Here is a 12,596-nt window from a genome sequence, read left to right as displayed (position 1 = left end):
AGGAGGAGAGAGGGAGTTTGCCTATTTTGATGTCAGTTTGTGAATTCATGAGGGTGAGAGTCAGTCCACACAGATTTGCCAGACAGCCATACACTCTCAAGCCATGGTGAATGTCTGCCTTCACTAAGATGCACTCTGGAGACATTGTGGCTACAGTTACACTACTGTGCTCTGTTGATAGAAGTCACTGTTAGAAGAGATTTCCCAACAAAATTTCTGTCAACAGAGTGTGGCCACACCCAAAAGCAAATTGGAAGAGCGCTTGGCTCTATCAACAGCTTCTGGACTGCCCGTCTGCTCTCTCAACGAAACAGGCACCTGGAAGCACAGCAGACAGGACTGCCTGTTGTTCTGGATTGCCCGTCTCTCAAGAAAAGGCACCCCAGAGCATCCACACAGACTTTTTGTCGACGGAATCTGTCAGCAGTGGCATTATGTCTCATGGCAGAGAGGCAGATTGGTGCTGGCGAAAGTGCTGAGTTTTGCTGATAAACTGTCAACAAAACACATTTTGTGTGTGGATATTCCACCAGTTTTGTCATCAAAACCAGGGTTTTGTCAGCAAAACTCATTAGTATAACTGTAGCCTGTGGTTGTCCTCTCAAATTAAGGTTATTTGCACGCATGTTTGAGGCTAACTTCTTTTCTTTCTTGAAAATTAGTGCCGCTAAGAGCAAGATTGAGTTTGTAATACCCCACAGGAAAGCTTCAGCTATTCACCAGACAAAAGGTTCAAGAATAACGCAGTGTTTTTAAACCACTTAAATAATTTAAAAGGCCAGAAAGGTATTGATGTCCTCATGGAATCTAACCCTTAGAAGTATAAAGAAGCAAGTTCTCAAATAAGACTTCTATTAATGTCTTTGAATGGCTCTACAAACTAAAACTTGTTGCAAAAAGTATGTTTAACTTACTCTACATTCTTTGTCCACTCTGGAGGGTTACTCATAGTCATAAATACACAGTTGGTCAAAATAGTGCACATAATAAGCATGCTGAAAAATGTAGACTGACGTTAAGGAATGTAAGCTACTCAGATATTATACCATTCAAAATACACAATCCTTTTGTAGTAGCTAGATTAGTAAAATATGTAGTGTGTAAGTGTATATATAAGTAATATAACATATACTAAACACATTTTAAAAGTTTATATGTAATTTAATCTATTTTAATTAAGATACCACTGGTTCAGTATAGTAAAATTATGTATTTATCTTTCAACTCTATTAGGCTGTGGATTTAAATGTAATCTGCAACATCCTTAAATATGAAAAAATATTAAATTTATTTTTCTTGATCTGAATGCACTACATAGTGGGACTGGACATATCTTTATCATGCTATGTGTTTGTACAGTACCTAATACAATGTGGATTAATCCTGATTTAGACTTCAAAGACTAATAATATAGTAATATAAATAACAAAATGAGTCTCAGCCTACAGTTTACTTACATGTGTAATCCCGTCTAAAACCAGTGGAATTACTGATGAGGCCTACTCACATGAGTCAGGACTCACATATAACTCCATGCATATATATTGGTAATGTTTTCTTCAACATTTGCACAGTTGCTCAATCAAAGTCACTGATGTCCACAGGACTGCATAAAAGCTCATTCCAGGATTGGAGTGTGACTTTTAATTGCATAAATACACTACTTCATATATTTCTGTGGATTACACTTTCTTAATTGGAATAAAATAAATCTCCAGTTATAAAATTATAATGCTCTGTTGGCTATTGTTATTTTACATTCCCCTAATATCACATGGCTCTTTAATGATCTTAAAAACATTTGTAAAATTGGGTTATAAGCGTGCAAGCTTTAGCTGCATTTTGCCATTCAGTTGTCTGATGCTGACTATTTTGTTACAATGTAAATGACCAATGGCTGATGTAAAGTACTATAAATATGCTGTGGCTGCAAATACTAACCTTTCCTTTTGTCTATTACAGTCATACCCCGAGATACACCCATTTGAGTTACGAGAATTCGACTTTACAAGGAATTTCATTTAATACCCCTACTTCAGCTTACAAGGCATTTCTTCGCATTTACAAGGACCGATTTGGAGGCTGGCAGCTCTGGTAGGCAAGCACCGAGGGGATGGAGTCGGCTGCATTGGTTGTGACGAAGAGGCCGTGCAAGGGGGCGGCGGCGCCCTGCGAGAGGGCGGCAGTCTGGTGCGGGGAAGTAGACTCATCCGAGTCCCAGCAGTAGATCATGTTGCTCTGTGAGACGTGGATGCTGGGCACGCAGCCCATCCCAGCCCGGCTGGTGTTGCTCACCCCTGGGCGGTCCCTCCCATTTAACACCTGGCTCGACTGCCTAGCTCCCCATGTGGCCAGCCCCTGGCAGCGCCCCCTCCCCACTTAATCTAAGCTGTGCTCAGGCCGGGCTCCCTCCCCATGCCTTGCTCTGCCCTGCCCGCCCCCTTGCACCAGATTTAATGGGATTTGGTGTTGTTTTAGCATAAACGGGTGTACATTTTGAGGCTCAGGAATGCATAAAATTTTTTCCCATTGAAATTAATGGTAATTACGTTTTCAACTTACGAGAATTCGCCCTAAGAGGGGTTTTTCAGGAACGAATTACCCTTGTAAGGTGGGGAAAGACTATATTTAATTCCATAATTTTGCATTAAGAGACATTAGAATGGAGGCTTGTATCTGTGTGAAGCCAGTGGCACTGTGCGCATCCCCAAGAGTCAAAGCTAGCACATCTGATGCTGAAGTGGGGCTTTAGTTGTTCCTGTAAAAACTGAAAATATCTTCCTTTACTCAGATTTCTAATTCCTTACGATTCTGAATCCTTATTGATTATGAACACTGTCTCACCTAATGAAGAAAACAGCACCAATGTACCCATACAAATACTATTTACTTATGTAAGTAGGCCTCTAAAGTGAATTACTGTCACTGGATTTAGTGGAACTATTTGCATGAATAACAGGATCAGATCAGTTATTTCTTATTAATGAATGAATTGAGGACCTGTGTGGATGTTGGAGTCTTCCCACATGGATGTCACTGGTAGAGAAAGGCTTACCTTTGTATCTAAAACCAAATATTTAAAATCTATCAGTAGTGATTCAGTCAGTCAGGAATTTTGTGGTTTGGAATGAGCAGAATAGTGCATTGTGGCACTAATATTTTTGAAGTGTGATCAGAGTATGTTCAGGGAATATCTGTATGGACACAATGGCATTCATTTGTATATTAGAATTAAAAGTGCTATTTCAGTTATGATAAATTTTAAAACAGTCACATTTAAAATTAACCACTTGAAAAGGATATGAATGCACCAAAATCTTAATAGCAATTTTTCTAACAGGGTTGAGAGGAGTTAAAATGTACAAGGCAGATGTGGCACTGAATCGGAAAATTGTCTTTCCTTTGTTCAGTACTATGAAAGTCTGGAAAAGAAGAATATACAATGAAAGTACAGCGTACATAATCCTATCATTTTCCCCTTTGGCACTTTGTCCCCCACCCCTTGGAGAACTGTAGAAGACATGGAAACTGTCTACCTTATAGAACTCAGCCTTCAGAAATGAAAGTTCTATTTTATTGATCACAGTTGGCAACAAAATGCCAGATTTCTACAGAAACAGCTGATTTAAGTTAGCCACTGTTAATTTTATAATGTTCTAAAATTTGGGTGAAAGAAATTTTAATGGGATCAGTATTCAACACATATTGTATCAATAGGAATTTTTGTCATCAGTGTCAAGGGCAAGAGAATTTGGTCTGTCAATAAAACTTACATATTTTATTTCATTTATATGACATATGTTCAGACGTACCACGACAGCTTATAACAATAAAATCAAGTGTTTAATTAAAATCAATGTTACAAATAAAATTGGACACATTATATTGCATTCAAACATGAACAGTATCTAAATGCTAGAGGTAAATTCTGATATACTAGCTGTATCTTAATAGCATCTTCCTCCACAAATGGTGCTACTTGTAAAGTACTATATCCATGGTGACCAAACTGAAAATAAATTTAAGAGAAAAAAAAGAGACATGGGAAAAAGTGATGTTTGAGCAGTTGAGAATGTAATAAGAATATAATAAGACAAAGGAAAGGTGAAAAAACATGGGCTACGTCTACACGTGAATGCTACATCGAAATAGGCTATTTCGATGAATAACGTCTACACGTCCTCCAGGGCTGGCAACGTCGATGTTCAACATCGACGTTGCGCAGCACCACATCGAAATAGGCGCTGCGAGGGAACGTCTACACGCCACAGTAGCACACATCGAAATGAGGGTGCCAGGCACAGCTGCAGACAGGGTCACAGGGCGGACTCAACAGCAAGCCACTCCCTTAAAGGGTCCCTCCCAGACACAGTTGCACTAAACAACACAAGATCCACAGAGCCAACAACTGGTTGCAGACCCTGTGCATGCAGCATGGATCCCCAGCTGCCGCAGCAGCAGCCAGAAGCCCTGGGCTAAGGGCTGCTGCACACGGTGACCATAGAGCCCCGCCGGGGCTGGAGAGAGAGCATCTCTCAACCCCTCAGCTGATGGCCACCCCGGAGGACCCCGCAATTTCGATGTTGTGGGACGCGCAACAACTACACGGTCCCTACTTCGACATTGAACGTCAAAGTAGGGCACTATTCCTATCCCCTCATGGGGTTAGCGGCTTCGACGTCTCGCCGCTTAACGTCGATGTTAACATCGAAATAGCGCCCAACACGTGTAGCCGTGATGGGCGCTATTTCGAAGTTAGTGCCGCTACTTCGAAGTAGCGTGCACGTGTAGACACGGCTATGGTCACACCCAGTTGATTGCCTTCTTGTCCACTTTTCCCAGATGCATCTTTGTACCTGTTGCATGAAGTCCCTTATCCATGGAACAACACCTTTACTGAACTAGTCGTCAAAGCCACAAAACTTTCCTTCAGATACTCCCTCAAGGCTCAGTTACATTGTGATGCCTTCAGGTAATTTCTTCCATTGGGTATTTTGATTCTGTTAACCGGCTGTTTACAATCCAAATTCAGATTTTTCCCCAGATTTTTAACCAGCCAAATGTTTTAATCTTTTAAAAATGCTCATTTATGTAGTGCTGTTTGATATCACAAGCAGAGTCAAAGAGGGCTATCGAGCTCATTAGGAGATGGTCAGGATATTAATATACCAGATCCTCGGAAGTATGCTGCTGGATAAGACAAACTGCATAGTAAGTTAAAAGGATGGCTTGCATGAGTAAGGGATTGCAGAATCAGGTCTTAGGTGAAGATGGAGAAAATAACAGGAGTAGATGACAATAGAGGAAGGAGTCAAAAAATGCAGTTAGGTTGAGGACAATATGATTATACAGTTGGTTGGGTACAGAAGTGTGCTTCTTATGGATTACATACATTTTTTTCCAAATATAAACACAGTATGTGGTACACAACTGCTACTTTTTATCTTTATATCCACATCCTTATCTGCTTACTTGTCTGCTTTTCCCACAAGCATTTTTAACCCTTTGCACTGTGCCCGATGCACAGAACACCCTTCTGCACTAGCCTTCAAAGCCATAAAACTCTCCTCCGTACTCTTCCTCAAGGATCGACTTTACTTTGATGCCTGCCACTGAAGATGGCTCAGTCTATGAAAAATACCCCAGTTTCTTGGCATATCAATAGTGTATTCAGCAGTCTATTTCACTATGATTTCATATATTCTAGTACTAAGAACCTTTGCAGAGCTATAGCGTAAGTCAGGAATATGATTAAAATACAGTTCTGTTTCCTGTACATTCCATATTGCAAATTAATTTCACAGGATAATTTCACTGTGTCTGGGACTACTCTGCAACCTACAACCTTCGTCATCCTAGAATATGTTTTCAACATTTTACTTTCCATAATTTTTTACATCTAGATTCATTGCTATGTAAAAACTACAGGTATCTTTGTGCCACTTACCTATTTCCAGGTAAATCCTGTAGAGTTGCAGTAGCTTAAAAGTGGCATAAATCAGATTGGAATCAGGCCAATAGCCTTTCAGTATAGTGTTGTGGCTTGATTGCTTTAAAAATACAGTGATTAAACTCTTAACCTCTATCATTAATCCTAGACAGAATAATGCTACTCTGTGTGGAAGATTACTCTCCAGTAATTTCTCCGAGTATAAAATACAGAAAGGTACAATTAGATTAAAGGATCAGATATAGTATAATGAAAATAACACAATGCATTTACTATTCACAAAGGGAGGGAGAGAATAGGGAAAAAAATCAAGTGCACTAGAGTACTTTACCCAACTGTCAACAGAGGCATCCAAACAGCAAGCTTAATAATCACTCACTTTTTTATTGATATAATATGGGTCCAGGTCCTCCAAGGGCTCGGACACCATTCCTGGAGGTATATCACCATAAATAAATGGCAGTGTCTTTCCTGCCTCCAAGTCACTATTTGGTTTTGGGCCATTTTCGTCATCATCATCTGCATGCTCTTGTTTGGGTTTTTTAGCTTTTTCTTCTGCGGCACGCTTTTCAATAGCTGTGAGAGATTCTCTAGTAAAATAGCGGAAGCTGTCAGGTCCTGGTGGTACCAGCAATGCCTGTGCCATCTTTTCATCCTGCAAATTTAATTACGTTTAGCCTCTTGCATAAGAATGTCCTACAAAAGAAAAATGCAAAGCAGTTAGGAAAAAAATAGTGAAGGAGAAAAAACCATCACACTCAGTTATTTAACATCCTACTTAGTTTTAATATGAATTTATGTTCACAGTAACAATAAATGCTGATCATTTAAGTGCCCAAGTAGTTAATTTCATATATTTTACTAAACCAATACCACTCTGTGAACCTAATTGGTGAATAGTAACAGAGAGGAAGCCATGCTAGTCTATACACTATCAAAACAAAAAGCGGTCAAGTAGCACTTTAAAGAGTTGCAAAATAGTTTATTAGGTGAGCTTTCATGGAACAGACCCACTTCTTCAGACCATAGCCAGACCAGAACAGACTCAATATTTAAGGCACAGAGAACCAAAAACAGTGAGCAAGGAGGACAAATCAGAAAAAGATAATCAAGGTGAGCAAATCAGAGAGTGGAGGGGTGGGGGGGAGAGGTCAAGAAAGAGATTAAGCCAAGTATGCAGACGAGCCCCTATAGTGACTCAGAAAGTTCCCCTCCTGGTTTAAACCACGTGTTAATGTTCCGAATTTGAATGTAAAAGCCAGCTTGGCTGTTTCTCTTTGAAGAATGGTGCGAAGGTTCTTTTCCAGTAACACACATACCTTTAGGTCATTAATAGAATGCCCCATTCCATTAAAATGTTGACTAACTGGTTTGTGGATCTGGAGTGTTTTGATGTCTGTTTTGTGCCCATTGACCCTTTGTCTAAGGGAGTTACAAGTCTGTCCAATATACAAAGCATCTGGGCATTGTTGGCACATGATGGCATATATGATGTTAGTAGAGGAGCATGAGAAAGTGCCCGTGATTCTGTGAGTAAGCTGGTTAGGTCCAGTGATGGTATTTCCAGAGAAGATATGTGGACAAAGCTGGCAGCGGGCTTTGTTGCAGGGAAAGGTTCCAGGACTGGTATTCCTGGGGTATAGACTGTGGCTGTTAGTGAGGATCCTCATGAGGTTGGGAGGTTGTCTGTAGGAGAGAACAGGCATGTCACCCAGGGCCTTCTGGAGTGTGGCATCCTGATTAAGGACAGGTTGTAGGTCTTTAATAATTCGTTACAGTAGCCTGAGTTGGGGGCTGTAGGTGATGACCACTGGTGTTCTGTTCTTGGCTTTTTTGGGCCAATCTTGGAGTAGCTGGTCTCTGGGTATTCGTCTGGCCCTGTCGATTTGGTTTTTTTTACTTCTCCCGGTGGGTAATTCAGGTTTATGAATATTTGGTAAAGATCTTGTAGTTTTTGGTCTCTGTCAGTTGGATCAGAGCAAATACGATTGTATCTAAGAGCTTGACTGTAAACAATGGATCTAGTTATGTGTGCAGGATGGAAGCTAGAAGGGTGTAGGTAAGTACAGCGATCAGTAGGTTTTCGGTACAGTGTGGTACTGATCAGGCCATCCTTGATTAGTACTGTAGTGTCCAGGAAACGTATCTCTTGCATGTTGTAATCGAGGCATAAGTTGATGGTGGTGTGTAGATTGTTAAAGTCTCTGTGGAATTCTTCTAGAGTCTCTGTGCCATGGGTCCAAATCATAAAGATGTCATCAATGTATCTTAAGTAGAGGAGGGGTAATAGGGGACGAGAGCTGAGGAATCGTTGTTCCAGGTCAGGCATAAATATATTAGCATACTGTGGGGCCATGCGGGTGCCCATAGCAGTTCCACTAATCTGGAGGTATAAATTGTCCCCAAATCGGAAATGATTGTGTGTGAGAACAAAGTTACTGAGGTCAGACACCAGACTGGCTGTGGTGGCATCTGGGATGGTATTCCTGATTGCTTGTAATCCGTCTTTATGTGGAATATTAGTGTACACAGCCTCTACATCCATTGTGGCAAGGATGGCGTTATCAGGAACTTTTCCGATGTTTTGTAATTTCTTCAGGAAGTCGGTGGTATCTCAGATATAGCTGGGAGCGTTGGTGGCATAGGGTTTGAGGAGGGAGTCCACGTAACTGGATAGTCCAGTGGTAAGGGTGCCAATACTTGAAATGATAGGGCGTCCAGGGTTTTCAGGTTTGTGGATTTTGGGAAGTAAATAGAATAATCCAGGCTGCGGCTCAGATGGTGTGTCTGAGTGAATGAGGTCCCGAGTAGCAGCAGGAAGTTCTTTCAGTAGTTGTTGTAATTTCCTTTGGAATTCCAAAGTGGGATCAGCAGAGAGAAGTCCGTAAAATGTGGTGTTGGAGAGTTGTCTGGCTGCCTCCTGTTCATAGTCTGACCTATTCAGGATGACAACAGCACCCCCTTTGTCAGCTGGTTTGATTATGATGTCTGGGTTATTTTTGAGACTGTGGACAGCATGGCGTTCAGCATAGTTGAGATTGTGTCTCATTTGGCATTGTTTGTGTATTATATCAGCCTGAGCATGGTTGCGGAAGCATTGTACGTAGAAATCCAGACTTTCACTATGACCCTCAGTGGGAGTCCACATAGAGTTCTTCTTCTTTTGTTGTTGGTGGGGGGGGTTTGAGAGAATTAGACTGTTGTTCATAGGTGTGCTGGAAAAATTCCTTTAGACGGAGGTAGCGAAAGAAGGCTTCAAGGTCACCACAGAATTGTATTAAGTTCGTGGAGGAGGTAGGGCAGAAGGAAAGACCCCGGGATAAGAGAGACTCCTCTGCTGGGCTACCAACTACCAACTCAGTTCTGCCCTACCTCCTCCACGAACTTAATGCAATTCTGTGTTGACCTTGAAGCCTTCTTGTACGCCATGCTTTCCGCAGTCCCAAAAATAACCCAGACATCATCCTGAATAAGTCAGACTATGAACAGGAGGCAGCCAGACAACTCTCCAACCCTTCTAGCTTCCATCCTGCACACATAACTAGATCCATTGTTTACAGTCAAGCTCTTAGATACAATCGCATGTGCTCTGATCCAACTGACAGAGACCAAAAACTACAAGATCTTTACCAAATATTCATAAACCTGAATAACCCACCAGGAGAAGTAAAAAAAACAAATTGACAGGGCCAGACGAATACCCAGAGACCAGCTACTCCAAGATCGGCCCAAAAAAGCCAAGAACAGAACACCACTGGTCATCACCTATAGCCCCCAACTCAGACCACTGCAACGAATTTTAAAGACCTACAACCTATCCTTAATCAGGATGCCACAGCCCAGAAGGCCCTGGGTGACATGCCTGTTCTCTCCTACAGACAACCTCCCAACCTCATGAGGATCCTCACTAACAGCCACAGTCTATACCCCAGGAATACCAGTCCTGGAACCTTTCCTTGCAACAAAGCCCACTGCCAGCTTTGTCCACATATCTTCTCTGGAAATACCATCACTGTACCTAATCAGGTTACTCACAGCATCATGGGCACTTTCTCATGCTCCTCTACTAACATCATATATGCCATCATGTGCCAACAATGCCCAGATGCTTTGTATATTGGACAGACTTGTAACTCCCTTAGACAAAGGGTTAATGGGCACAAAACAGACATCAAAACACTCCAGATCCACAAACCAGTTAGTCAACATTTTAATGGAATGGGGCATTCTATTAATGACCTAAAGGTATGTGTGTTACTGGAAAAGAACCTTCGAACGATTCTTCAAAGAGAAACAGCCAAGCTGGCTTTTATATTCAAATTCGGCACATTAACACGTGGTTTAAACCAGGACGGGAACTTTCTGAGTCACTATAGGGGCTCGTCTGCATACTTGGCTTAATCTAATTCTTGACCTCCCCCCGCATCCCTCAACTCTCTGATTTGCTCACCTTGATTATCTTTTTTCTGATTTGTCCTCCTTGCTCACTGTTTTTGGTTCTCTGTGCCTTAAATATTGAGTCTGTTCTGGTCTGGCTATGGTCTGAAGAAGCGGGTCTGTTCCATGAAAGCTCACCTAATAAACTATTTTGCTAGTCTTTAAAGTGCTACTTGACTGCTTTTAGTTCTAATTGGCGAATCAAATTTTAATTATTAGTTTAACAGAAAAAATAGAATGATTATAAACATTTATTTTTACTGATCTGTATCTTTTCATAGGCACTGTATAAATGTGAAATATTTTAAAAATGGAGTGAGTTTTAGTTCTGGAAAAGAGGATAAAATACTGAATTATCTGTCTATCCATAAAAAAGTACATCTCATAAGGTGGGCAAGGCTCTTGTCATGCCAACATAAGTACTCTTTACATTTGGTGTAGGTACAATACATAGCAAAACAAAGCAAGAGATATCATCAGTACTTAATCTGGTATAACACAAAAAGTAGAATGGGAACTCCTGGTGAGTAGCTTCTGCAACAGATGGTAGAGTAATATAAAAATGGAGAGAACTCTTCTCAAGAAAAAGATAAAGTGGTAGAAGAGTTACACGGATTCTTGAAGGGGCAGAATATATTAGTGTGGGGAATGATTAAGGTAGACTGTGAATTCAGCAAATAATACAGTAACATGCAGTTATGCTGGAACTTCTATTCTTTTAAGATACTTTTCACGTCCAAGAATGTGGTCTTTACTGATACCTACTTGAAACAGCCTGACAAGACACCTAATTCATATTAATGTATTCAACAATAATGAGAATCTTGTAATCAAATCCATACCTTATTACTGCTCTGAAGGGAAAGCTGAAAATTACTTCAACTGGCTTTCTCTGGAGACTGAAAATTGAGCTGCTACAATTGCCAAGACAGCTGTTTCTTCCATACATTATAAGTCTGAACACTTCCACTTGAGTCTGCTGACCTAACTGCCTTTTCCCTACAATTGGTCTTAAAAGGCATGATTCTTTTCAGTATTTTTAGTGGAACAATGTTCACTTCTGTTTGTTTACTTTGTTAGGTTGTTTTCATTTTAAAACACTGTCATTGTTAATCTGATGCCTAGAGCACCTGGTCTACATTGAAAAAATGTGTGCTCCATACAATAGCATCAACCACCCAGGACAAAGCTAAACCAGTGGTAGCAACAGTGTTAGATTAGCACTGAGAAGGCTCAAGTATTTTTACCACCAAGTCATATAAACATGCTCTGAAAAAGTTTTTATGATGAAGTGGCAAAGTTTCCTGAGCCCTTTCTTGACTACTTATAGAGAAACAATGCAGATATATTGTTGGTAGCTAGTGCTGTAATACAGATATTACCAGTGTTTTTATCAATGTTACATTATGTTTAATTATTTTGTGAAATACTCTAAGACCAAGTCATCATTTGCCCTACATTAGCCCAGTTGATACTAAGAGGCTGTTGGATAAGTATAAACTTCTATCTCTGGAAATATTCCGTTTTCAGGAACCTGTGTTCCAGGAACAGACCTAAGCTCTCCATAAAGTTTGTGGGAGCCCTGGCAAATGCAGTATTTCAGAATAAGGAGAGGGCAGACTGGGGACAGAAAGAAGTGAGATTAACACAGTCCTGCACCCCAGCAATTCTGTGGCCTTACTAGGAATTACAGAATCCTCAGCTGCTTGTGAACAGGGGAGGTTCAAGCTGCTTTCTCTCTGTTCCTAGTACCAGAACAAGCATGAATGTAACCCTCCCTGTTTACTAGACGAATATGGACATTTTAGCTGTAAATTTCACTGTGCTTACGTTTAGATGCTACCATGCATCTAACTTACAATTCAGTTGCTGAAATGTGAACAGAGCCAAAATTCAAACAGATGGAGAATTTTAAGTATTTAGAATACTAAAATAAGTTCAAATGTCCTTCCTCCAACAAGTGCATTTAAAAAGGGTTATTTAACAAATGTTTGTCTTGGATGTACCAATTAATAAAAAAAAATAACACTAGACTTCCCTAAAAATCTGTTCATTCATAGACAGAAGGCCCCATGTTGCCCCACCTTCTAGGTCACAGCTAAAAATAAATGTTTATAACATAGTGTAAGGACTGGGTCATAGGCAGTCAAGCGTAATGGTTAGAGTCAAGTGCCAGGAACCAAAGCCAGACATCAGAGCTGGAGTCAGA

General features: G+C 40.6%; 1 protein-coding gene across 1 annotated transcript in view; it reads right to left on the bottom strand.

Moving 5' to 3' along the window:
* Positions 1-12,596, bottom strand: part of LOC142017174 (sodium channel protein type 2 subunit alpha-like) — a 128,050-nt gene that overhangs the window by 103,101 nt on the left and 12,353 nt on the right. Inside the window, exons 2-4 of the mRNA XM_075001877.1 lie at positions 6,330-6,646; positions 3,304-3,422; positions 915-1,004 (exon numbers count right to left, since the gene is read on the bottom strand). Of these exons, the coding sequence (XP_074857978.1) occupies positions 915-1,004; positions 3,304-3,422; positions 6,330-6,596 (476 nt within the window). The 5' untranslated portion in view covers positions 6,597-6,646. The remainder of the gene's footprint in view (positions 1-914; positions 1,005-3,303; positions 3,423-6,329; positions 6,647-12,596) is intronic.

This window comes from Carettochelys insculpta, chromosome 8, assembly GCF_033958435.1.
Source record: "Carettochelys insculpta isolate YL-2023 chromosome 8, ASM3395843v1, whole genome shotgun sequence".
Lineage (NCBI taxonomy): Eukaryota > Metazoa > Chordata > Testudines > Carettochelyidae > Carettochelys > Carettochelys insculpta.
The sequence above is the reverse complement of the archived record's forward strand: the minus strand, read 5'-3'. Positions and strand labels throughout refer to the sequence as shown.